The 25,980-nt window shown below is 39.0% G+C and overlaps 2 protein-coding genes across 3 annotated transcripts; both read left to right on the top strand.

Moving 5' to 3' along the window:
- Positions 1-1,356: 1,356 nt before the first annotated feature.
- Positions 1,357-4,714, top strand: LOC121504587 (UDP-glucuronosyltransferase 2A2-like). Its single transcript, XM_041779504.1, has 2 exons — positions 1,357-1,500; positions 1,674-4,714. The coding sequence occupies exon 2, from the start codon at positions 1,686-1,688 to the stop codon at positions 3,258-3,260; it is 1,575 nt and encodes a 524-aa protein (XP_041635438.1). The 5' UTR covers positions 1,357-1,500; positions 1,674-1,685; the 3' UTR covers positions 3,261-4,714.
- Positions 4,715-9,238: 4,524 nt separating this feature from the next.
- si:dkey-165a24.9 (probable G-protein coupled receptor 132) lies at positions 9,239-17,192 on the top strand. Of its 2 annotated transcripts, XM_041779505.1 has the most exons (3): positions 9,239-10,901; positions 10,997-11,790; positions 16,588-17,192. In XM_041779505.1, exons 2-3 carry the CDS (start codon positions 11,210-11,212, stop codon positions 17,009-17,011), a joined length of 1,005 nt encoding a protein of 334 aa, XP_041635439.1. In that variant the 5' UTR covers positions 9,239-10,901; positions 10,997-11,209; the 3' UTR covers positions 17,012-17,192. The 2 variants fall into 2 exon arrangements, with proteins under 2 accessions (XP_041635439.1, XP_041635442.1); XM_041779508.1 differs by having other exon boundaries at positions 9,239-11,790.
- The last annotated feature ends 8,788 nt before the right edge of the window (positions 17,193-25,980 follow it).

Here is a 25,980-nt window from a genome sequence, read left to right as displayed (position 1 = left end):
CTGTTTCAATCCCAAACATTCTTGTCTTTATTTCATTCCCAGGATTCCTGTCTCTATTTCAATCCCAAACATTCCTGTCTCTATTCCAATCCCAAACATTCTTGTCTCTGTTTCAATCCCAAACATTCTTGTCTCTATTTCAATCCCAAACATTCCTATCTCTATTTCAATCCCAAACATTTTTGTCTCTGTTTCAATCCCAAACATTCCTGTCTGTATTTAAATCCCAAACATTCCTGTCTCTATGCCAATCCCAAACATTCCTGTCTCTATTCCAATCCCAAACATTCCTGTCTGTTTCAATCCAAAACATTCTTGTCTTTATTTCAATCCCAAACATTCGTGTTTTTATTACAATCCCAAACATTCCTGTCTTTATTTCAATCCCAAACATTTGTGTCTTTTTTTCAATCCCAAACATTCCTGTCTCTATTTCAATCCCAAACATTCTTGTCTCTGTTTCAATCCCAAACATTCCTGTTTCCATTTCAATCCCAAACATTCCTATCTCTATTTCAATCCCAAACATTTTTGTCTCTGTTTCAATCCCAAACATTCCTTTCTCTATTTCAATCCCAAACATTCTTGTCTCTGTTTCAATCCCAAACATTCTTATCTCTAATTCAATCCCAAACATTCTCGTCTTTATTTCTATCCCAAAAATTCTCGTCTCTTTTTCAAATCCAAACATTCCTGTCTGTATTTCAATCCCAACCATTCCTGTCTCTATTTCAATCCCAAACATTCCTGTCTCTATTCCAATCCCAAACATTCTTGTCTCTGTTTCAATCCAAAACATTCCTGTCTCTTTTTCAATCCCAAACATTCCTGTCTTTATTTCATTCCCAGACATTCTTGTCTCTATTTCAATCCAAACATTCTTGTCTCTATTTCAAATTCAAACATTCTTGTCTCTATTTCAATCCCAAACATTCGTGTCTCTATTTCAATCCCAAACATTCTTGTCTCTATTTCATTCCCAAACATTCCTGTCTCCATTTCAATCCCAACCATTCCTGTCTCTATTCCAATCCCAAACATTCCTGTTTCTGTTTCAATCCGAAACATTCCTGTCTCTATTTCATTCCCAGACATTCTTGTCTCTATTTCAAATTCAAACATTCCTGTCTTTATTTCAATCCCAACCATTCCTGTCTCTATTCCAATCCCAAACATTCCTGTCTCTATGCCAATCCCAAACATTCCTGTCTCTGTTTCAATCCCAAACATTCCTGTCTCTATTTCAATCCCAAACATTGCTGTCTCTATTTCATTCCAGCTCTCAGTGAACTAAGGGACTGCATGGACACACACAACCATAAATGTCACCTTTTATAGCCTGTTTTTTTTACACTGACCATTTATACAGAGTCACCTGTATACAGAGTAAGCTAGACTTTGGCCTGTTAGACTAGAGGCTGTGTTAAACAGTGGATCACACTGTTTTCTACCTCTCTCAGAACCTGGAGCTTTGGCTACATTTCTGTGAACAACAACCAGGTGAGGCATTAGATTACTCTAGCCAGAGAACTTTTCCATTTTCAGTTAGTATAAGAATAGCAGAAATAAGACATTCTTTCCTGTTGTTTGTTGAAGCAACCATTAGTAGGATATGTTGGACATACTATTAACTTGTGGGGTTATTACATGTCAAACCTTTCTGTCTCTCACAGGAAACTTTCAGGATGATCCAGGTGTTCCTGACAGGTCTCTTTCTACTGTTGCACAGGCCCACATTTTGTGATGGCAGTAAGATTCTGGTAGTTCCTGTTGATGGCAGCCATTGGCTCAACATGGAAATAATCCTTAAAGAGTTGCACTCCAGAGGCCACAGCATCAGTGTGCTGCACTCTCCCACAGGCTGGTACATCCCCAATAACTCTACATTTTACACTTCTATCCATGTTAAAATGTTGGATGATGAAGACAAGGATTTCTACAATAACATGCTTTTACAGTATATGGAATGCCGCAAGTCAACACAGTTTTTGCGCACCTTCTGTCAGAACAACTTAGTAGGATCTATGCTGGATTTAGGCCACATGGCTCTTGCTCAAGCCGCTGCTGAAATGTTGGATGACCCTGTTTTTATGAAGACGCTGCAAGATGCCAAGTTTGACCTGATGTTAACAGATCCTGGCCTGAGTATTGGGGTCCTGCTGGGTAGTTACCTCAAGCTGCCAATGGTTTACAACGTACGCTGGATGAATACAGGGGACGTTCATTTCACCATAGCTCCCTCTCCTCTGTCCTATGTACCTGTGCCAGGAAGTGAACTTCATGATCAGATGGATATTTGGGAAAGAACTAAGAATATGCTGCATTATCTGCAAAGTCTTTATCAGCAGTACTTTATCATAAACCCTTACTATTCAGATCTGCTCCAGCGGCACTACCCTCCTGGATCGGACCTGTTGTCCCTGGAGCGCTCGGCTGATCTCTGGCTAGTTAGGGCCGATTTTGTCTTTGAGTTTCCTCGCCCAACAATGCCCAATGTGGTCTACATAGGGGGCTTCCAGTGCAAAGAGGCAAAGCCCCTCCCTGCTGACCTGGAGGCCTTCATGCAGAGCTCTGGGGAGCATGGGGTGGTGGTCATGTCCTTTGGGACGTTGGTGTCAGCTCTGTCTCGTGAGGTTACAGAAGCCATCGCTGCTGCTTTTGCTCAACTCCCTCAGAAGGTGGTGTGGAAGTTTCTTGGAGAGAAGCCTTCATCTTTGGGGAACAATACCCTCTTGGTGGAGTGGCTGCCTCAGAATGACCTCCTCGGCCATCCCAAGACTCGTGCCTTCATTGCCCATGGTGGCACCAACGGCATGTATGAAGCCATCTACCACGGCGTTCCTGTTGTAGGCATTCCTCTCCTTTTTGACCAGTTTGACAATGTTCTCCGACTCAAGGTCCGTGGGGCTGCTAGGATGGTTGAGGCCAGGACCCTTAACGAGAAAGACTTTCTTGAAGCCTTGAAGGATGTCCTGGAGACCCCTTCATACCGACAGAACATGCAGCATATGTCAACGCTGCACCGGGACGTTCCAGTGTCACAAATTGACAAAGCCATCTTTTGGATCGAGTATGTCATCAGGAATAAGGGAGCAGGTCACCTTCAGATAGCAGGGTTTAGTCTGCCTTGGTACTCTTATTACTGCCTGGACGTTGCGCTCTTATTCCTCGTTCTTATTGTAGCATTTGTCTGGGCTTCAGTTTCATTCTGCAGAATTCTCTGCTGCCGACGGTCCCGTAGGAAGACAAAAGCAGAGTAAGTGACTCTCTGATGGATTTGCACTCTGGACACATTCTTGGTAGAAAAATAATACAACAAAGTTCTGATAAAGTCAAGAAATATTTTTATGCTTACAGAATAACAGAAAACCTCCAAAATCACACACTGGTATGAAAAATGAGAAAAAGATGTCAGTTCCTGGCTGTATTTCTTCTCATTGCTTGTTTTTTATGTCTTTGAACCAGACTCTAATATAATATGAATAGCAAATCACCCAATATTTTAGCTTTAATCAATAAGAGATGTCCAGCTTCAGAAGCCCTCTTGTAGACCACTACTGATAAATGTTGCCTCTGTCAGGTCAGAAGGGACAACATTTGCCTGTACAGCATGTTTCCCATTTTAGAAAAAAAAAAAAAAAGAAAACAATAAACTCCATTCATAAACAAAGTCTAGCCATCACAGACGAAGCAATATCTTATACACAAAACAGAAAATGCTAACAGTGGCTAGCTTTAGCTTCATCACTTTTGGCTCAAGCTAATGTAGCTAAACTAGCTATGCTGTTAATGTTACTATGGAAGCCAGTGTAGCTACTTTATCTTAACCCTTTGAGCTCTGAGCTACTTTTGAACCATTTGGTCTCATCTGGACTTTTTGTCTTAAAAACTTGTAAAACATCAACCATGTGGTGCACAATCAAGCTCTTAACATCCCTTTTTCCAGGACAACCTGGGCTTGAAGTATATGTACTTAGCTTCTTTTGAGTGATTATTCAAAGCACTTCCTGTCTGCTGTGCCACAGAGGAACACGTCACAGCCTCTCTGTGTCTCTTTCTCTCTATTATGAGCTCCTCAGGCTGTCTCATCCAGTTTCTAAGCGTTAGAGCATGCTCAGGTTGGCAAGGCATGACGTGACGATGGAGCAGCCTGCCATTGGTTGTCACAGTCTGTAACTATGCACTGTGTCAAACATTATGGTGGCAAATGCTAAAGCTAGAGGCAGGAACGATTGAAAATGGGTTAAAAGGGATAAAAGAGGCATTCAATGTCAGAACTACTAGTGTTGATTTAATATTTAAATGCCCTGAAAAGTCACCCAAGTTCAAGGCTCATTAGAAAAGGTATCGTCATTCAGGAAAATACAGTAAAGTCCTTTTTCTGATAATGGACCTGATACCTGACCTTAATAAGTTAACCCCTTAAAGCCATACTTGATACATACTTTTTATGATACCTCTATCTAATCAATATGATCATAAATTACAAAAAAGAAAAAAAAATCTTCTGAATACAATCTGAAAAGTGATAAAAATGCCCTCAAGTGGATTATCAGTTAAATATATATGTTAAATTTTATGTAAATTTGGATTATTTGGATATCAGTAAAGAGTGAAATAAACATTTCAGTTCTAAAAAATACATAATTTTTTGAATATAATTTGTGTTTTCAGGCTTTAATGGGTTAAGGCCAGGTATAAACTAAATTTTGACAAAAAGTTCTGGAGATCCTGGAAAAAAAAAAAAAAATCTTTTGAAAATAATGAGTGATTCCAAAAACATAAAAATATCCCCTAAATTACCAAAAGATTTCTGTAAAATTTAAAAATTCTTTCAAAATTCCCCCAACTCTCCTCAAATGTTTCAGTTAACTTTCTGAAAAGGCCTAAAGATTCACATAAAGTTTTCACCTAAAATCTCAAGAAAATTCCTGAAAAAAAATGAAGAAATTTGCCGAAGAATTTCTAATCAAATTAAAAGAAATTTACAAATAAATTCCACCCACATCTCTGAGGAAAATTACAAACATGTTCCCACCATAATCCAAGCAAATTCCCTAAAAGTTCCATAAAAATTCAGGAAAAATTCAAAGAATATCCCCTCCACACATTTCCAATCAAATAACCCAAATTTGATCAATAAAATCCTTACATTTCTATAAAAGTTCCCAAAATTAATTCTCCAGATATTCCAAGCAAATAACTTTAAACTTTTATGAAAATTCTGGACAAATACCTCAGAAATTGTAACCGTTGTGCACGCAGAGTCTCAGGAGGATAAAGCCATTCACTGTGTTTTTTACAGACTAGTAATAGGTCTTTTTGTTCTATACAATGTACTAAAATAATGCCAATGCTGAAAGTACTGGTGTTTTAATGCACTACATTAATATTAGGAGGAAAATAAATTAATATGGATAAATAAGCCTGGACTGCTTGAGGTATTTATCCATGCACACAGCAGGAGTCAGATTTTCAATTTATGATTGTATTGTTTGATGAAAAGGTTTATTTGTTAGTGTTTATGCACAATAAATAAGTAAATAAATAAAGAAATGAATAATCAAAGCAAAAAACAACCAACAGTCAGTCTAATAGGTAAATGTTGGCTTAGATGGCTTAAATTTTGAAACAAGGGCTTTTATTTTGACACGTTCACCTTTCTCATTGTGTCAGGATTTCCTTTTCCTCAAGTGTTTCATTAAAACAAGAAAACAAAATAACAGAATTTAAAGTACAAAATATTGGACCCATTTTTAAACATTTTTATTTTTTTTTCTGTTTATGTGCCCAAAATGAAAAACTGAAGAGATTTTTGAGTCTGGTTTCAAACAGGAAATGGATCCACCAGATACACTGACCCCTTTTACTGGATGAATTTCACCAGTACTTTAGCCGACAGCGCTGCCTCCTCATTGGATGTGTATGCAGTATAGAACTAGTGTCTGTGTCTGTGTGACTAAATTAAAGCCAAATGCATCATTATGTTAACCTTGCAAAGCAGTTGGACACACCCTTTTCATTGTTTCCTGGCAAATCCATCTTGCAAAGCTCCCATCTGAGCCGTTTGGGCCCGGTTAAAAAGTGACAAAACCAATCAGTGACAAGGGGCAGTACCTCCAGGCACCGCAGAGTCGTGACGTAAACAAGCAGCAGCAAGAGCTGGTGCAGTTATGGAGGAAGAGATTAGTGTGGATGCTGCTAAAGCACCAGTTTTATCAGAACTTGATGACATTTCTTTGTTAAAAGAAGAACAAAGAACAGCAGTGAGTTGTTTTCTTTTCAAAAACGACAAAAGTCGAGTACTTACATGTCTATAGTTGCCATGTTTCGCGTTATTCCTCAGTAGCTGCACATGCGCAGCTCAATAGTGGCTACGTCACGTGTTTTGTTGCTCTGATTGGCCCGTAGAGATGTGACGGACAGAACGTTCCCCCAATCACACTCTGAGTTTTTTCAAAGCTTCTGCCTTTTCTCAAACGTTTCCTATTGAAGCTTTCCCAGATGGATGTGTGGAACAAATCCATCTGGCGTGTCAGGTTATCATTATGTAGCAGTAGGCTGGAAAAGTTTCTCATGGGGTTGGCCAGTTTTATGGATTTAGTCTTGGATTATTTAATAAATCAGAGATTTTTGACACTGGAAAGGAAACAAAGTGAGAGATCCAAGCCTCCTACTTTTCAGACCATGTTTTAAAAATACTGCCTGGTACCCATTGTCTCACTGTACTCATTCTTCCTCCAAACAATTTCAATTGTGTTTAGATTTTTTCCTCCCAGTGGTGCCTGAACAAAGTTCACCGCGGGTAAGTCCAACAGTTTTACTGCCTACAAGCTTTACAAATGAATGTAGCCTGATTCACTGCATGCATCTCTGCAGCAGATATGTTTGCTTCTGTGTGGCTGGTCTGGAAGCCATGGGTGGATTCTTTAGTTGGTAGTTACACCCAGATTAGCCAGACAAGATAGAGGACTGTGGTTTGTTATTATTCCATTCAAACAGCACAGCAGCAGAGCTTTAAAAAGTCACTTATAGTTTTGTTTGAGGAAGGAAAAAGAGGTAGAGTTGGTTCTGAGAAAAAAACGCCACATTTCCATCCTTCTCTGAATTTTCTAGTTTGTTCTTTGAGAGTATTTAGATAATAATTTTTACCTGTGCAGCTGTATGTTAGGCTGTAAAACACGCTTAGCCCCTAGCTTAAAAGTCATTCTGCACTCAGATTTGTCTGAGAAAAACCCAGAGAACGTCCCCAGCTCTGATTTATTGATGATGTCAGTGAATGCGTATTTTATCAGTAGCATTGGTGCTAGCGTCTTGAATAACAGTTCACTCATTTTTGAGCTTAAAAGTGCGTCAAACTATTACTGGGATCTAAAGTTGAAAGAACTACTTTGTGCCACTTTTTAACCACTTTTCCCACTCACCATTACACCACAATTATTTGCCACTTATCTTCAATTTGTCCACAATTTGGACCCATTATTGCCATTTTACACCATTTTAACCTGTTTTAATTACTTTTTTCCACCATTTCTTTGCCAACTTTAACACATTTTTGCCTCTTTAATACCATTTTTGTCCATTTTAAGCCCTTTCCACCACTTTTAATGCCTGTTTTTCCAAACTTATTCTTGGCATTTTCCACCTATGGTTTCATCTGTTGACCCATTATTGCCACTATTAACCCTTTTTACCACTTTTACACCCATTTATGCCCATTTTAAACAAATTTCACCTGGCGTGTTTACATTGAGCTGTGAGCTAATATGCAAATTTATGTTATCACAAGCTCACAGCTCAATGTAAACACGCCAGGTGGAGATGACACAGGTAAGCTAGCTGAACCAGGTGTTCAGCTATAACCGCATTATCTCTGCCAACCTCTGACAAAGTTTATGAATCATATCAATGAGTTGTATGATTTTATAGCCTGTAGACCGACGTATACAACATCTATAAGTAGACAACACAAGCTCTATGCAAACAGCAGCTGTGTTAAACATCACCTCTGCAGCTGCAGCCCCTCCACCAGCCTGCTGCTGAAAAGAAGAGCCTTCACCATTTCATGTGCCATGAGAATGGAAAAGTAGGATTCAGTTAATGTTAAGAAAGGAGTGCATATGTAAAGAAAACTAACTTGGTCAACAAATGATGGGGGTAAAGGGGTTTTATGAAGGGAAAAATATTAAAACAACAAAAGATTCATACAGCTATAAAACCTGTACTATGAAATTAAGGGGCATAGAAGAACATAATAATGATACAGTCTAAATATCAACTTTTATTTGTTAATTGTGGGAACTGGCTTTCATTGACTTGAGATAATACTTCTTAAAGTTTTAAACTTAATTTTTGCATCAGCAGCCCCAGTATAGAGCTCAGTGTGATTGTTGCTGTCAGTGACACACAGGGCCCAGACTAGCTGATGTTCTATAGTGTGAACAAATACACACAGTTAAACTGTTTCCAGAATATCTCTACCTGAATGCTAAAAGTAAACTTTGAATTGAATAACTTGAGTGAACAGTTTTTAGCTAAAGTGGGCTGGTCTGAGCCATGAAACTCCAGGGCTGAAAATGAGTCCCACTCTGGTCCTGCTTCCCACCCCTTTTGCCACTTTTTAATCCCCTTTAACCATCTTTTATGCCAGTTTTTGCCACTTTAACCCATTCTTGCTCCTTTTAAAATCCCACTTCCCCACCTTTGTGATCATTTTTTGCTATTTTTAATACATTTTAGCAATTTTTCACCCATTTTTATTCTGTTTCTATGGAAAGGGAGTTACACCTTTAAGGTGGCGATATGAATAGGCAAAAAGTGGCAAAAATGGGTTACAAGTGGCCAAAAAGGGTTAATGTTGTAAAAAGGTTGTTAAAAACAGGTTAAAATTGAATAAAAAATTGGCAAAATTGGGCAAAAAGTGGCCAGACAAAGGCAAAGTGAGCAAAAATTGGCAAAAAGGTGGCAAAAATGGATTTAAAGTGTCAAGAAGGTGGCAAAAATGGATTCAGTGTCAAATAGTGGCAAAAATTGATTAAACGTGTCAAAAAGGAGGCAAAAATGGGTTGAAAGTGGCAAAAAGGGTTAGAGTTGCTAAAAGAAAAGGTTAAAAAAGGTTAAAGGTAATAAAAAAAGAGCAAAAAATGCCCAAATAATAGCAAAAGTAGGCAAAAAACTACAGAAAAAATGTAGCAAAAATGGGTAAAATGTTGCAAAAAGTTCCAAAAAAGTTGCAAAAATGGGTAGTTAGTATTTTTAAAAAGTTTTGCAAAAAAAAGCATCAATATGGTTTAAGTTGTCAAAATAAGTGGCAGAATGGGGAGAAAAAATGGTTAACTTGGTTAAAATTAGCATGAATTAATTATTGCAACATCAATTTCAACTCAGTAATAGCTTACCAAATGAGGTAACTGTTAGCCAGGATGCTAGCACCAATGCTACTGATCCAACACACATACACTGATCATCATTACATCACAACCAGTGTTGGGTAGTGTTACTTTTGAAACTAACTCGTTAGATTACTGCGTTACATATTGAGAAAAGTAATTTGTTACGTTATTGCGTTACCTACTTCTAAAAGTAACGCGTTAGAGTACTTTTGCATTACTAAATATTAAAACCCTTTAGCCACTCGTTCTACTCGGCGGTTGAAAAAACGACAGATAACGAATGCATGTCTGCATTTGAATGTGCAGACTCTAATGCCAATGTACAGCCTAATTTACAGCCGATTATCTGTATATTTGAAGCCTTAGAACACCGCTAACAGACAGGAAAACCTTTACAGCTCTTTAACATGTTCACAATCTGACAACAAGCTGAGCAGAGGCAGACAGGATCACTCCAACGCTGTGCGTAATAACCGCGCGTAATTGGAACAACTGATTCAATGAAAGCAAACAGAGCTTTTAAACTTACGTTTTACCAGGATGCTGCTCTTGTCCCTTTCATCCAAAAATCCATCCTAATGGGGATAATTCCACAGTGGCCTGCTGTCCTCTTTGACATCTCACTGGCTCAACAAGCTAACAATGCGCGTGTAATGGCACAGAATGTTTACCTTCCGCTGGCACGTGCCAACATGACTACAGGAAGAGAGAAGGACAAACAGAGCTTCAAGGAGCTTCTTTATTTCTTTCTCTCTTTTTGAAGCCACGGAAGAGAGAGGAAGTTTGGGATTTTCCTTTAGTAACAGAATACTTTTGTGTAAATGTAACTAATAACGGGATTACTTGAATTGTTAAACTAACACGTTACGTTACTCATTACTCCAAAAAAGTAATCTGAGTACACTAAGGGATTACTTTGTAAGGCGTTACCCCCAACACTGGTCACAACTGGGGAGGACCCATACTCTGGGGGTTTTCAGGGACCAGCCAGATCCAGAAGACACACCTTGACTTGCCTGAAGGGACACTAGTGTGCCTGGTCACACCATTTGAGAACCACTGCTATAAGGTATGAGGTAACTTTCCAGTGTTGGTGAACCTGATTGTAAGCGTCACCTCTGATGTGCTGAAATGCATGTTTAAAGAAAGAAAAACATCAGGGTTAATGTGTTTAATGGCATGTAGCCAGTACACCACAACCTAAAGGCCATTAGTGGAAACCCTCTATAAGTTCCTCCTCTCACAGCCCCTGTCCACCTTCATCATCCTGTCTACTGCTGGAGTTAGTCTGACACGGGCAGAAAGAGAGAGTGCATGTTTTTGTTCGGGGCCAGAAAGGCGTTCTCCTGCCTCAGGATGTTGCCTTTAAAGCTGAAGAAGTGGGTTTCCTGTCGAGGAAATGATCACAGAAAAGACAAGGCTTAGTCGAGACTCTTTGTTCCCAGGATTTCTCGAGTACAGGTCGCACAGCTGCAGAGTCGGGAGCAGGCAGTCTCCTCATCCTAATGGGTGAATGAAATATTTATGTCTGAATATTATGATTTAATTCTTCATGTAGCTGCTGACGCTACACCATCTGAAAATGCTCTCTCTGTCCCCTACAGGTGTTTGCTTCCCCTGATGGATCCTGGATAAACTTTTCTGCTGGAGAACTTTTGCATCAGCTGAATGGGTGGAATCTTTAGATGGGAATTTCTTGTTTTTTCCTCCAATAAGGAATGGGTATTCACACCCCGACTCATCCTCCAGATCTAAGTCCAATCACTGCGTAAAATCTTCTGGACATTTTCCATGTAAGGTGCTTGATCATCAGAGACATGTCCAATGCCAGCTGCGACCTCCCCCTGGACACAGACACTCTGGGGCTGACCTGTATCTACAGCCTGATCTTCTCCTTAGGTCTCCCCAGCAACTTACTGTCTCTGTGGGGACTGTACCACCTGGGCCGCTCAGGTGGCGGAGGCTGCCAGCTGGTCTACATCCTCAACCTGCTTCTTTCAGACCTCCTCCAGCTGCTCACACTGCCGCTGTGGATCCTCTATCTCCGAGGCGGGCATCTTTGGCCCTACGGCCAGCTGACCTGTGAGCTGGTGGGCTACGTATTTTATGTGAACATCTACGCCAGCGTCATGTTCCTGTGCCTGATAGCGCTGGACCGGTGCCTCGCCATCGTGTACCCGCTGAGTAGCCGTAGGGTGCGGACCGTCAGGGTGGCAGCTGTGTGTGGGGTGGCAGTGTGGACCCTCACCTTCCTGTTCTGCCTGACTGGGCTTCTGCCTACAGTGTTTGATGAAGATAGGCTGCTGTGTCTGGAGCAGTACCCTGTCAGTCCCTCATATGCTCGCTTCAAGCTCACCACTGTGGCCCTGGGGTTTCTGCTGCCATGCACCATACTAGGGTGAGTAGAGTCCAGCGTGCATGGTGAGAATCTACAACTGATGTCAAACACTTTAGACTTCTTTGGTAACATTTGCATGAGCCAAACTGTTGAAAAATACCTTTGCACGATCTAAGTGGTGAAAAGTAGGAAAAAAAGCTTGAAGTAGCAACAGCAACAAGTATTTGGCAAAAATGGTCAAAAAGCAACAAAAATGGGTGAAAATGGGGAGGAAAATGTGGAAAAAGAGTCAGAAAGAAGCAAGTGACAAAAATGAGTTACAAGTGGTAAAAAATAGTCCTAAAGTCACAAAAACATGGCAAAAAAATGATTGAAAAAGTGACTAAAATGGGCAAAAAGCAGTCAAGAACTGCAAAAATTGGCAAAAAATAGGAAACAAGTGATATTTAATGGCAAAGGTATCTTAAATGGTTGAAAAGTGATGAAACAGGTAATAATAATGGGATGAAAGTGGCAAAAGGATGTGACAAAAAGGGCAAAAAAGAGGAAACAGGAGGTATTTAATAACAAAGGGTAGCTTTAATGGATGAAAAGTGTCAAAAAAAAAGTGGCAAAAAAATGAGTGAAAAGTGACTAAAATGGACAAAAAGCAGTCAACAGTGGCAAATATTGGCAAAAAAATTGGGAACAAGTGGTATTTAATGGCAAAAGGTAGCATAAATCAGTGAAAAGTGATGAAAAAGGGCAAAAATTGGACAAAAGTGTCAAACAGAAGAGACAAAAATGGGCAAATAGAGGAAACAAATCGTATTTAATAGCAAAAGGTAGCTTAAATGGGCAGAAGGTGGCAACAAATTGTGAAAAAGGGCAAAAATGGGATAAAAATGGCAAAAATTGGGAAAAAGTGGCAAAAAATTGACAAAAAAGTAGGAAAAGTGGTATTTAATGGCATAATGTAGCTTTAATGGGCAGAAACGGGATTAAAGTGGCAAAAATTGGGAAAGAAATGCAAAAGCAGCAAAAAAGTAGGGAAAAAAGTGGTATTTAATGGGACAAGGTAGCTTAAATGGATGAAAAGTGGCAAAAAGGGTGAAAAAGGGCAAAAAAAAACCCCATTTTTTTAAAGTTTTTTTTTGGGGAATAATATTTAAAATTAAGACTTAAAAGAGCAACAAATAATCACAAAAGAGTTGATTTGAGTATTACTGGTATATACGATGTGTTAGCATGATAAAACACCTCAGCTACAACCCTTATTCCAAAAAGGTTGGGACACAGTAAAAAATGTTAATAAAAACAGAATGCAATGATTTACTAATCTCATAAACCCATTTTTCATTTTTTTTTTAAAAACAAGAAGAATGTTGAAATTGAGACATTTTACCATATCATAAAAAACAGTAGCTCATTTTGAATGGCAGCAGCACATCTCAAAAAAGTAGGTACAGGCCATGCTTACCAGTGTGTAGCATCCCCTCTTCTTTTAACAACCTACTGTAAACATCTGGAAAAGGAGGAGACCTGTTGTTGGAGTTTTGGTTGATGAATGTTGTCCCATTCTTGCCTGATGTTGGATTATATCTGCTGAACAGTCCTGGGTCTTCTCCCTTGGAGTTGTGATTTTATGGGACTCCATATGTTTTCTGTTGTTTCTGTTCTGGACTGCAGGCAGACTCTTCTATTGTGAAGCCATGCTGTTGTGATGGATATAGCATGTGGTTTAGCATTGTTTTGCTGATATATGCCGGGCCTTCTCTAAAAGAGACATAGCCTGGATGGGAGTATATGTTTCTCTAAAACACTGATCATCAACTGGCAGCCAGGGACCACATCAGGCCCCCCAAAGCTTTATTTTGGCCCCCGTAGGTCATTAAATTCTGAAAAGGAGGAATAGAAGATGCTGTGGTTTTAAGAGTATCCTCTGGTGTTAAATGTCTGCAGCTTTTAAATCCACCCTTCAAACGATTAACACTGAAATAGTTTTAGAATGACTAAACATTTGATCCGTTTTTTTCAAAAATTGACTGTCATAATTAGAAGATACTTAAAAAAGGGTTAAGGTCGGTAGAAGTGCTGCAAAAATGACCAGATAAAGTGGTGAAAAGGGGTTAGAGAGTAGCAAAAATGGGTGATAAGCGGCAAAATGGGTTGTGGAGTAGCACAAGTGGAAAAAAAATTGGCAGAAAAAGTTGTGAGAGAGGTTAAAATGTGGCAAAAAATAAGAAAAGTGGCAAAAATTTATAAGAGTGGCACAAAGGGGGTAAAACATGCAGGAAAAGTGGTCTAAATGGTTTACGGTATGACAAAAAATGGGTTAAAGAGGCACAAAGTATCAAAAACGGGTTAAAAGTGGCAACATTTGGTTTAAAAGTTGCAAAAATTGTTGGAAAAAATATAGTGAAAAGGGGTTTAAAGTGGCAAAAATAGAAGAGAACTAGAAAAAAAGGAATAAAAGAGTGGCACAAAGGGGATAAAACACGCAGGAAAATTGGTTCAAAAGGGGTTAAAATCATACAAAAAGTGGGTTAAACAGGCAACAAGGGGCAAAAAAGGGTTAAAAGTGTCAAAACAGGTTAATATTGGTGCCAAATGCTAAATGACAATTGTGGAGGGCCCATCCTCTGGGATTTCAGGGTCCCGGCTGATTCTGTTGTCAGGCCTGTCTCCTTGTGACCTGCTGCATTTTAGATAATAAGGATAGAAGAGTAGAAATGTCCTGTATTTTAAAGGAAAATGCAAATAAAACAACAATAATATTTCAATCAGACTAAGATATTTATTTAATTTTTGTGTATTTGAAAGTCCGGCCCCCAGAGTTTCTGTTGCGACTAAATATGGCCCTTGTGCAAATGTACTTGATGACCCCTGCTCTGAAACCTCTCTCTACTTTTCAGCATTGATAGTGTCTTTCCAGATGTGTGCTGCCCACGCCATAGGCACTAATGCAACCCAATACCATCAGAGATGCAGGCTTTTAAACCATGCACTGATAACAAGCTGGATGGTTTCTCACAGCCTCCATGGTGTCCAAAAATAATTTTGATTTATCTGACCACAGAACAGTTTTCCACGTTGCCTCAGTCCTTATTAGAAGATGGCAGTGTTTCTGGAATGTGTCCACATATCGCTGCTTCTTTGCATGATACAGTTTTAACTTGCATTCGTGGATGGCAAAGCCAAATGTGCTGGGAGACAGTGATTTCTGGAGTATGCTTGAGCCCATGCAGTGATTTCCAGTAAAGAATCTGCAATTTTATGTTGAGGAACAGTTATCTGAAATTGAACCATTTTCATTCTCTATTGGAGATACTCCTCCTCTCTAAAATTCTCCTTTCATACCCACTCAGGTTACTGACCTGTTGCCAATTAACCTAATTAGTTGCAAAAAGCTCCTCCAGCTGTTTTTCATTAGCACCACTTACTTTCAAGCCTTTTGCTACTCCGTCCCTACTTTTTTGAGATCTGTTGCTACAGTTAAACTCTTTATGAAATGAAAAAAAAAGGCTCAATTCAAACATCTGGTATGTTGAATAGAATATGGGTATATAAGATTTGCACTCTGTTATTATTTACATTTTTTCCTTGTCCCAACTTTTTTGGAATTGAGGGTGTAGATTAAAGTATCATTGTTAATTCTGGAAAAAAAATAGATAAATGGATATTTTGAATTCACTTTGATCCATAAAAAAATTAGAAAACTGTAAACAACAAGCATGATAAAATCAAACAATAATGCCAGTGCTGCCTGTTGTATCTTGAATTGAGTTTATCATTACATCCCTGTACTTAAACGATCTGATCACATAATGACAGCCTTTGGTAGAGGTAAGAATGCATGCACATGCTTTGGGACTAGCAGACGTCCAGTCACACCATATTTGGCGGTGGTCTGAGAAAAGCTTGGCCACATTCTCAGCAGAGTGTATCTAGTATATCTAGGGCTACAGCGAAGGACCGTCTAATCTCTGTAACCAAGGCAGCAATGATGTCTAACAGAGCGCTTGCCAGGCTCCATATCCCCGCTGTGTCTGGTGAAACTCTGCAGGTTTTGTTATTTCTCATGTCATTGTGGGTTTGTGAGAACATGCTTTATTCATTAGAGCAGTGGTTCTCAACCTTGGGGTCGCGAGGCACTAAGAGGGTCTCCAGATTCCCTAAGAAAAACTAAGAATATTTTTTACATTCCACTGTTGCTACTTTACACCAATTTTGCTAAATTTTAACCCATTTTCATAATTTTCTTTCCAAAATTTTAAAATGTTTTTGCCATTTAACACTTATTTTTGTCATCTTAAACCCTTTCTACCCCTCTTTTCTGCCTGTTTTTGCCACTTCTAAACCAACTCTTGCCACATAAGTGTGAGGATATTTACAAAGAAACAATACATTTTGTGTTGTAATCAGTTGAATGCAAGTCAGAAAGAATTTGCAAATACCCGTAGGTTGTTTTTATTCATGTCTTACACAGTGTCCCAACTTTTTAGAATTGATGTTTGTTTTCCTTGGAATAGACGTGCCAATGTAACAGGTATCTCTTTGCCAAAGCTAATAATTCCAGTCATTAGTGGTGCACTAGTAAAAATGACTCCGTCTGTAGTTGTGGACATTCAGTATTTTCGTATTAAAAAGTCGAGACCCTGAAAAATATGATCTCACTTTTTCAGATGCATTTCAAAGGAAAAAAATGTCTTTTATTCAGGAAAATCTCAATATTTAACACTGGATGTAGAAGATATCTTCAGGGCTGGCCTCATACAGGTAGTATGTTGTTTGCAGGTGTTCACAGACTACCTTTAATATCACTGTCCTGACCAGTTTGTGTTGTAATGGCTGATCATTTTTCTCCTTCTCCCTTAGATACACCTCTGCCCACATTGGAGTGACTCTACGGCGATCTCCCTCCCTCTCCGACTACGAACGCCACAGAATCGTGGGCATCCTGGTTGTGATAACCGTCAACTTCATGGCGGTGTTTGGACCCTATCACCTGGTGTGTGGATACAGATTTGTGTCCCTGCTGCTGACCGATGAGCCATGTGGACTGGAGCGTTCCATTTTTCTTATCTATCGTATTTGCTATGGCCTGACCAGCCTCAACACACTGCTGGATCCCCTCTTCTACATCTTCCTGTGCCCCGATGCTCGGCTAGAGCTGCAAAGGTCCTTGCCCTGTGTGGGGAGGGGGCAGAGCGGGGCTAAAAAGATAACTCTGAGTGTAAGAGCTCAACCAGAAACTCAGAGGGAAAGTCAAACAGGACATAATAATCCCCTAGTAATATAGCTGTGACTCTCCACAGACTGATATTATACTAGAGCTGTGATCCTCAATGCACGGCTCTGGGGCCACATGTGGCTCTCTTGTGATGATTTGTGGCTTTTTTGTGTCTTAATTTGAATATTATTCCCCCAGAAAACCTGAAAAAAGGAAAATTTGACCTCAGAAATGATCCATTGCCAGTCACATTAATCAGTTTGCTTCCCACACTTACACAGCACAGTTTAATTGTCAACCTCTATTTTTCTCTGTATATTTCCATTGCCCTTATTTGCACATTTTTGCTACTTTTATTCCATTTTTACTGCTTTTAGCTCATTTTTGCCACTTCTTTTTGTAGCTTTTCACTCTTTTTGACACTTTTATCCTGCTTTTTGCAATTTTTTGCCCGTTTTGCCTTTTTTTGCCACTTTTTGCCATTTTAAGCTGCCTTTTGCAACAAATAACACTTATTTCCCATTTTGCCACTCTTTGATGCTTTTTTGCCCATGTTTTTTGCCACTTTGGAACCATTTTTACCACCGTGAACTCATTTTTTTGATCACTTCCCAACCATTTTGGACACTTTCTGCCTGTGTTTTCTGCTTTTTGCAACTTTTTGCCACTTATTCTTGACACTTTTTACCCTTTTTTGACACTTTATCCTGTTTTTTGTAATTTTTACCCCCATTTTGCCTTTGTGGCCACTTGTCGCCCATTTAAGCTGCCTTTTGCAATTAAATATCAATTTCAGTTACTTGTCACTAATTTTTTGCCATGTTTTTGCCACTTTGGGACCATATCTACTGTTGTTTACTCATTTATTGGTCACTTCCCGCCCATTTTTGCCATTTTCTGTCAGTGTTTGCTGCTTTTAGCCCATTTTTGCCAATTATTTTTGACACTTTTCATCCATTTTTGACACTTTTTTCCCCCAGCTTCCCCCCCCCCCTTTTGCCTTTTTTGCCACTTGTCGTCCTTTTAGTTTGGTCATTTCCCACTCATTTTTGCCACTTTCTGCCCTACTTCACCACTTTTTCTCCCAGCGTCTGCTGCAATTTTACCATTTTTGCAACCTTTAACCTATTTTAATTGCCACTTTTCACCACTTAGGTTGTGGCTCTTCTTTGGTTGAGCAGGGTTGAGTAACATTGTACTAGAGCAACAGTGCCACCCAGTGGAGATACATGTCTGTATTTTGTATTCTGATGATGTGACAGAGTTTATTCCTTAATCAGTTCAACACAGCATAAATGGAAGTGTACCGTCCCCTAAACCCATTGTTAAAAATCCTTCACATCCATGCACAGCATCTCTGAAAGCTGCCAGTCTCATAGTTCCTGTCTAGAGTAAAATCCCATGATTTGCAGCGGGACAATTATTCAATAACCACGATCATTTCCTTCCATTGTTGTGCCTCCATGCTGGAGCGTCCAGGCTTTTGTTTACAGGTTGAATGACCATCCATAGAATCCTTGTGAGTGCAATAACTCAGGAACACTTTGAGGGATTTTTTCCGGATTCTGCAGGAATTTCCACTCTAACTCAAGGATGAAAAAACTAGAGGTTAAAAGGTCAAGGTTACTAGCTCTAGTGCTTTAAAATGTCCTATTAGATGGCTGCGTTGACTGTGGACTTTAGAAAACACAGTGGACCAACACCAGCAGATGCCATGGCAGCCCAAATCATCACTAACTGTGGAAACTTCACACTGGACTTCAAGCAACGTGGATTCTTTGCCTCTCCACTCTTCCTCCAGACTCTGGGACCTTGATTGTAAAATGCACTTTTATCTGAAAAGAGCACTTTGGACCACTGAGCAACAGTCCAGTTCTTTTTCTCCACAGCCCAGGTAAGACACTTCTGACGTTGTCTCTGGTTCAGGAGTGGCTTGACACGAGGAATGCCACATTTGTAGTCCATGTCTAGGATTGGTCTGTGTGGAGTGGCTCTTGATGTGCTGACTCCAGCCTCAGTCCACTCCTTGTGAAGCTCCCCCAAATTCTGAAACAGATTTTGTTTGACAATCCTCTCAAGGCTGCGGTTCTCCCTCATGCTGTTGCACCTGTTCCTACCACACTTTTTTCCTTCCAGTCAACTTTCTATGAATATTCTTGGATACAGCACTCTGTGAACAACCAGCTTCTTTAGCAGTGACCTTTTGTGGCTTACCCTCCCTGTGGAGAATGTCAGTGACTGTTTTCTGGACATCTGTCAAGTCTGCAGTCTTCCCCATGATTGTGTAGCCTACTGACCCAGACTAAGAGACCATTTAAAGGCTCAGGAAACCTTTGCAGGTGTCTGGAGTTCATTAGCTGATTAGGGTGTGACACCATGATTTTATTGATTTTCTGGGACACTGAATTTTGGGTTTTCTTATCTGTAAGCCATAATCATCAACATTTCAATAAATAAAGACTTGAAATATTTCACTCTATGTGTAATGAGTCTATATAATATATGGGTTTCACTTTCTGAAATGAGTGATAAAAAATATTGAACATTTTCATGATATTCTAATTTTTTTAGATGTACCTGCACTGTAGAGTTCTGAAGATCATAACAGGCCCCACACCTTCTTCCAATAGTGTGTATAGTCTGCCAACCAGAAAAATACAAACATGAGAAACTCAGTCAAAAAAGAGATGAAAGAAAAACTAGTTCAGTTGAAACACCATTGCAGGAAAGTTGCTCCATGCAGCTCCAGTGGCCAGAGAAGTATGACATCACTTCAGCTGCTACAGAGTTTTTACACATTACCTGTCAAAACAACAAGATGCTCTTGAAACAATGCTTTAAGTGGGCCGGTACGTACCAGTATGCAGTACTAGTACTTCTAAAAAGTTAAGAATACTAGGCCTACGAATCACTAATAGTAACAGGCTTACTGGCCATAAAATAATTTATTTTAAATGCTTAGTCTAGTGGGGAAATAGCATTTTTATTTTTCTTATTTAATTTAAGGAGCGTTATTGTTAAATAGTTTGTCTTCCCCACGATCATTTTGTTTATTTTTATGTAATTTTCCATGTCAATGTTGACACTGATGAGCTTGTTAATAAAAGTGGGACGTTTGATCCATGTGGATTTGACTTAGTGGTGACTGTTTTTGTTAGTTTTTGTAGGCAAAAAACAACCAAATATAAATCATGTAATGCAATTCAGCTAATTTACTACTAAGAATTTTTGTTCCATATCGCCCAATTTAGTTCTGAGATTGTGTGGCACTCTGACAACTGGTGATTAAGGAGAGTACCAGCACTTTTTTCACTTAAAGCACTGTCTCAAAACACACAGCTAAACAAAAAAAGTGGATGAACAAGTCTCATTCTTTAAAGACAAAATGTATCCATTCTTAAGTCTCAAAAAATATCAACAACATTCTTTGTTTATGTCGACAATCTGACAGCTGAGGAGATGATCCTTGAGGTCCTCATCCCTATGATAGTGAAGGAAAAATGCCAGAGACAAGTGAGATACTGCTTAATAATTCCACAATCACCACAGATGAGTCAAAGCTTCTATTTTATACAGAGAACTAGATACTTTATTAATCCTGACTGAAATTCAAGCATAAATACAGGTCTGACACTAAAAGATGTCACGTGTAAGGACAAGGAAAACAAGCCAAAAACTCCCTGAACACAAACATCAGTGACTTTACAGCTGTAAATACCATAGATTTTGTAGCACATCGATTTATTAACTTCATTGCACGGGCATCAGAAATGTCAACATCACAACATGATAAACAAGTTGAGGTCACTTTAACAAAGAGCAGAAAAAAGAATGTCTTAATGTTCTTGTAAGGACATCATTACCTAGTACAGGGTTGTACATTAACTTTTTTGCCTGTAGCACTGGTGCTTAAGAGGTCGACAATCTTGTAGCACAGAGCAAAAACCTGTAGCACAGCATACAAAATGTCTGTTACAGCTCTAAAACCAACCAGTAACCAAATATATGCTTAGATATATATGCTTAGTAAGTACTTGAAAAAAACAAAACCCAAAACAGCCTAAATGACAGCTCTTAATTACTGTCTATCAAAGCTAAGAGCCAATCATTGTTAAGGATTTAGGAGTGCAGCAGAGAAGAAGACGCTGACGGTTCATCTCCACATTCAGAAACAAAACAAGAGCAACCTGCTGTAAGCTGACTAAAGTAACAGAAGTTTTGGTGCTTGAAGATGATTAAGGCAGTATGATTTAGAAATCAGACCTTGAGATCAGACAGAGGAGAAAATGAGCTTCAGTCATGCTGCTATTTGCTGCTGTAATCCTTTTATCATTCATTTTTTTTTAACTTTAGGCAGGACTAACTGACAGCTGAAGTCTTTTTCTGAGTTCATCTGAATTACTTAAACTTTAAAATGTGTTCTATAGACTGAAGTTTGTTTCCTTGTTCATCCTAAAACTGTGTTTCAAGGACTGAAGTGTTTTGTCTAAACTACATTTATATATTGGTATTAACATTGGCTAAATTTAATTTGTAAATATCGCCATACTGTATAAACTCCAATATTGTGCATTCCTAGTCAAACTAAGAAATATAGTAAAGTTTTATGTTATGTGGGCCTTTTTATTGGATTTCTTGCAGGCCAATTCAAAAAGACCAAGGGCCACAGTTGGCCCACAGGCCACAGTTTGTACACCCCTTATATATGAACTGATACTCAGACTAATAGAAAATATTTGTAACATTATTAAAAATGCATTAAACACTGTTAGAGTTTGGTCCATATTGTAGTATCACACTGGGGTCTGATGTTTATAGAGCTAATGTAAATGAATAAATGCCTCTTTTCTCTCTAACTGTAATGATAACAGCAGTACTATCGGAGTTACTAAATGGTAAATATAACTAAAAATCTATCATCAAATTGTGTCTTTACCCTGACAATGCAAATGAAGTTGATGCAGTGTTGGATGTATTGATCTACTCCTCGGTTCTCCTGTCTCTCGCTCTCTCTCTCTCTCTGATGCACTGCTGTCTGTCTGTCCATCTCATATCAGACCTGTATGCAACATTTAAACATGTATTAACTTAACATAACAGCAGCTACGATGGTGAAGGGAAACTGCATGGTTTTATACATTAATCTTTAATCCTAAGTTAGCGCAGACTCTCTGTCATCTTAAAGACAGTTTACTCATTGTGACCATCCGCGCGTAATTGGAGAGGACGAGGAGAACGGAGAAGTAAGCTAGCATATACTCATTTTTAACATCGTCTAGCCTACGTGCCTTAATAAAACACCTGGGATTAAAGCAGCGCTCCCCAGGTCACTTTCTCACCATCGTATCAGCTGCAGAGCGAGGCCACTCACACTCCACACACGAATGATTGCGCATGATGAGGGGAAATAGCATTTCACTTGAATTTAAAATGTGTGAGAAATATCAGATAAATGGACTGGGCATGAATTTTAAAACTCAAATCAAAGTGAAGGGAAGTTAAGTTCTTAAGGCAATAAGTTAATCGTATCCCATCGGCATCCACACACCTCTCTCACCTTGTCATAGCACCTTTGGATGAGGAGTGACAACCTCTTAGCACAGACCATTTTCCTTGTAGCATCTGTGACATATATGTCGCACTGTACAGCCCTGTCGTACCTTTAAATCTAAAGCTAATACGTTTTCTGGTATTTTTACCATTTTAGTCATCGGCAACAGGATTAGCATCATGCTAGCTATGCTAGGCACGGCATTAGCTCACACTACCTTTACTCTCACAATGAGCTGACATACGTTTGAACATAACGTTTACGAGACCAATGAACTTCATAGTCACTGTCTGCAATAACATACTTACCTTTTATTTGTCGAGTATACGGACAGCAGCACAACTTTCAGGTGACTGATTCTGCAGGTAGGCCTATAGGTGTCCCTCACACCATCCTTTCGTGCTGAACACCAGTTCTCAATGTAACGCACTCTCTGATTGGCTAATAGCGCCCACGCCGTATGAATTGTAGCCTGCTATTAGCCAAATATTATAGTAAGCATTTGCCTGAATATTTAACAAATTTTAGGTTACGATTGTAGAAGCAAGTGTTTCGAGTGAAAACAAATAGAATCTGATCAGTAGTAAAATAATCTTCATAATTAGAGAAATCTGGCTCCTCCCTCGGTGGAGATCGTTATTGTCAAAAACTAAAGCAGGTACGCGGCCTCGGCCCAACGCCTACATGAGCAGTTTCCTTCGCGAGTTTACTCATTTAATTCCACTTCACTGCAACAGTTGAGGATGAACATTGTATATGAACCCTGGGTCATAACTATGAGTGCCTGTGTGGTCTGTAAAACAATAAACACAAATCAGGTGCTGTCTGTTTCCATTGCTGTCTCTACAATACACTTTATAAGCTAGCATACAGTAGCAAGGAGAACCCAAATTACACCCCTACTGACAAAACATACGCTGAGAATGTCAGTATAACTCAGACAAATAAGAGTGTACATGTTAGCAATATTAAGGGAACATATAGGTGGTGTAAATGCATTCACTTACTATTCTTCTAGCTAGCATGCTAACCGCTAATGTTAATCGCGGATGCTAATGCTAAGCACTAGTTCTTTACTTCTTCACATAATCATTACAGGAACTAACTAAAAGCTCTTATTACTTACTTGATTCTCGTGGACACCCTTCACCACTCAGCTCAGTAACAAGACAAACAGCCTCTAACTCTGAACCTCTCACAGCTGCATCTGCTCTGAGTAAGACAGGGATGAACACAGGAAGGGAGGGGCTGTGACGTCACACACACGGAGCCTTTAACTCCAACCGCCATAAAACCGAAGAAGAAGGTAGAAGAAGCTGAGTTCTGCTTCTCCAGGCTCTGTATCTGTTGCTCCAGACCACCTGCTCATATTTCCTCTGCTTGGTGAGCGTTAACAATTCATATGAAATGTTTTCTGTACCGTGGTTTATGCTCCATGTGTAAAACTTACGTTTCATTAACAGAATCAATGTAGTTAGCATGCTAATCGCTAATTAAGCTAAGCGCTAATTAGCAGCCATGCTAGGTGGATGTACATGTTGCCTTTGTTCAGTATAGCAGGCTAAGTTTCACTAAACCGTTTTATCTCATTTGGTAAAGCTTAACTCTTTGTTTTACAGAGAAAGTTTTGATTCTTCATGTAAAATACAGTGAGTTACTCTTTGTTTTCTGTACCTTGAACAGGGTAAATGTTTTTGCTTATCGAGTTGAGAAAAGCTCAGACAGCCATAGCAGCAGAAGTAAAGGGAGTCTGTGTGCTTCTTCTCTTTTCTCTGTACCTCTTCCTTCATATCATCTGCTCATGTAGTATTTTACCTCCTAGTGCACGGACCTTTTGCTGAAACAGAGCTGTTATCGTTTCCTGGTGGCCACTGAAGAAGGCAGCTGTCCCTCGGACTTCATCCTGGACTCTCTTGAGTAAAACAAGCCCGTTATAACATATAACATTTATTTTACTGGCCTATTGCCTACTGCAATATGTCCTACTGCAACTTTGAAATCACAGTAGATGCAACATTTCTTTGACCTGAAAGTGTGTTTCAAAACACCAATTTAACACATTTATTTTTTTGCAGCGGAGATGTTATGCTCGACACATGCAAACACTGAAGTGCCCGTTTATTTCAATAGTTTGCAAAAAAAAATCCTGCTTCTCTTGTTTTTGTACACAGACTACAGAAACAAGACAGATGTAAAGTCATCATTCTCATCAATACAACAATTCACAGGGATGCATGATTTTAGATTTTTGCTGATATCCGATATGCTGATATTTAGGAATAAACTTTAGCTGGTATTGATAATGTTACTGATATTTAAATTTTGTTCAAACCTTTAAGAGAAAGTGAGTTAGTTCCCTTCAAAGTTGTCCCTTATATTGTCCTGTTCAGTAAAATTTCACTGATTTCACTTAAAACTGGCTGCAGTCTACTGCTTCTGCTCAGACTGTTAAATTGTTTTTCATTAAACAGACCTGACAGCCCACTGCAAGTGCCAGGCTAACTTTTTATAACTTTTGTAACTAACAAGAATCAAGTAAGTAATAAGAGCTCTTAGTTAGTTCCTATGATGATTATGCTTCATGTGAAGAAGTAAAGAATTAGCGCTTAGCATTATCATCTGCGATTAGCATTAGAGGTTAGCATGCTAAATAGAAGAATGGCAAGTAAATGCATTTATAGCACCTATATGTTCCCGTGTCTCCTGGTGGATAAGTTGTGAGCATTTGGTGAAATTAGAGATATTTGTCAACTAAGCTTTCTATAACTAAAAAAGGTCAGTTCTACGTGTGTCTGTTAGTCAAATTACAGCAATGAAAACAGATAGACAATTCTGAGGTTAGAGAAGCTTAGCTTTTAATGGAATAATTCATACAAAAATGGGGTTGAGCATCTACAGTATATTGAACCATCTCCACAAGCTTTAGTCTATATAAAAACCTCGTACTTACACTTTTGGATTAGAGGGCGGTGAAGGCTGTGAGCGATAAAACCACACATGCATAGCATACATTTACCATACAAAAAAAAGTAACAAAATACTTAAACTCATGTTACTGTAACTAAGTAGCTCTTTGTGTACTAATACTTACTTGAGTTTAGACTCTTTTGATAAGTTAGTTTCATTTTCTTTCTGTATAACTTTGGAGATGCTTTTTTAAATTTCTAAATCTACACAGCATCAGTTGAGTCTAAACATTGGCCAAAACAGAATGTCCAAGCTTTCCGTCAGCTGCCCTGGACCAGGGCAGGTGTTTGGCATGTTACAGTTGTAGATGCATGAACAAATGACTTTGAGGAAAAAATACTATGAGAGAATGAATCCACATTATATTAAAAATGTGTTTTTTTTCATTCCTCCTCTTATAAATGTGTGCCTTTAATTAAACTTCCTAGTTTGGAGATTCATATTCTTTCCATCTATGATGTTTACATAAAAGGAGATTACAACAGAAGCTGTTTTTACTTTTTGTCATTCTTTTCTTGTT

Source organism: Cheilinus undulatus, linkage group 22 (genome assembly GCF_018320785.1).
Source record: "Cheilinus undulatus linkage group 22, ASM1832078v1, whole genome shotgun sequence".
NCBI lineage: Eukaryota > Metazoa > Chordata > Actinopteri > Labriformes > Labridae > Cheilinus > Cheilinus undulatus.
Note: the sequence above shows the minus strand (reverse complement) of the source record. Positions and strands in the feature narration are given on the sequence as shown.

Coding starts and splice junctions, on each gene's coding strand:
- LOC121504587 (XM_041779504.1), top strand. CDS start 1,686: ATGATCCAGGTGTTCCTGACAGGTCTCTTTCTACTGTTGCACAGGCCC.
- si:dkey-165a24.9 (XM_041779505.1), top strand. CDS start 11,210: ATGTCCAATGCCAGCTGCGACCTCCCCCTGGACACAGACACTCTGGGG. Junction 11,791..16,587: donor CTGCCATGCACCATACTAGG/GTGAGTAGAGTC, acceptor CTTCTCCCTTAG/ATACACCTCTGCCCACATTG.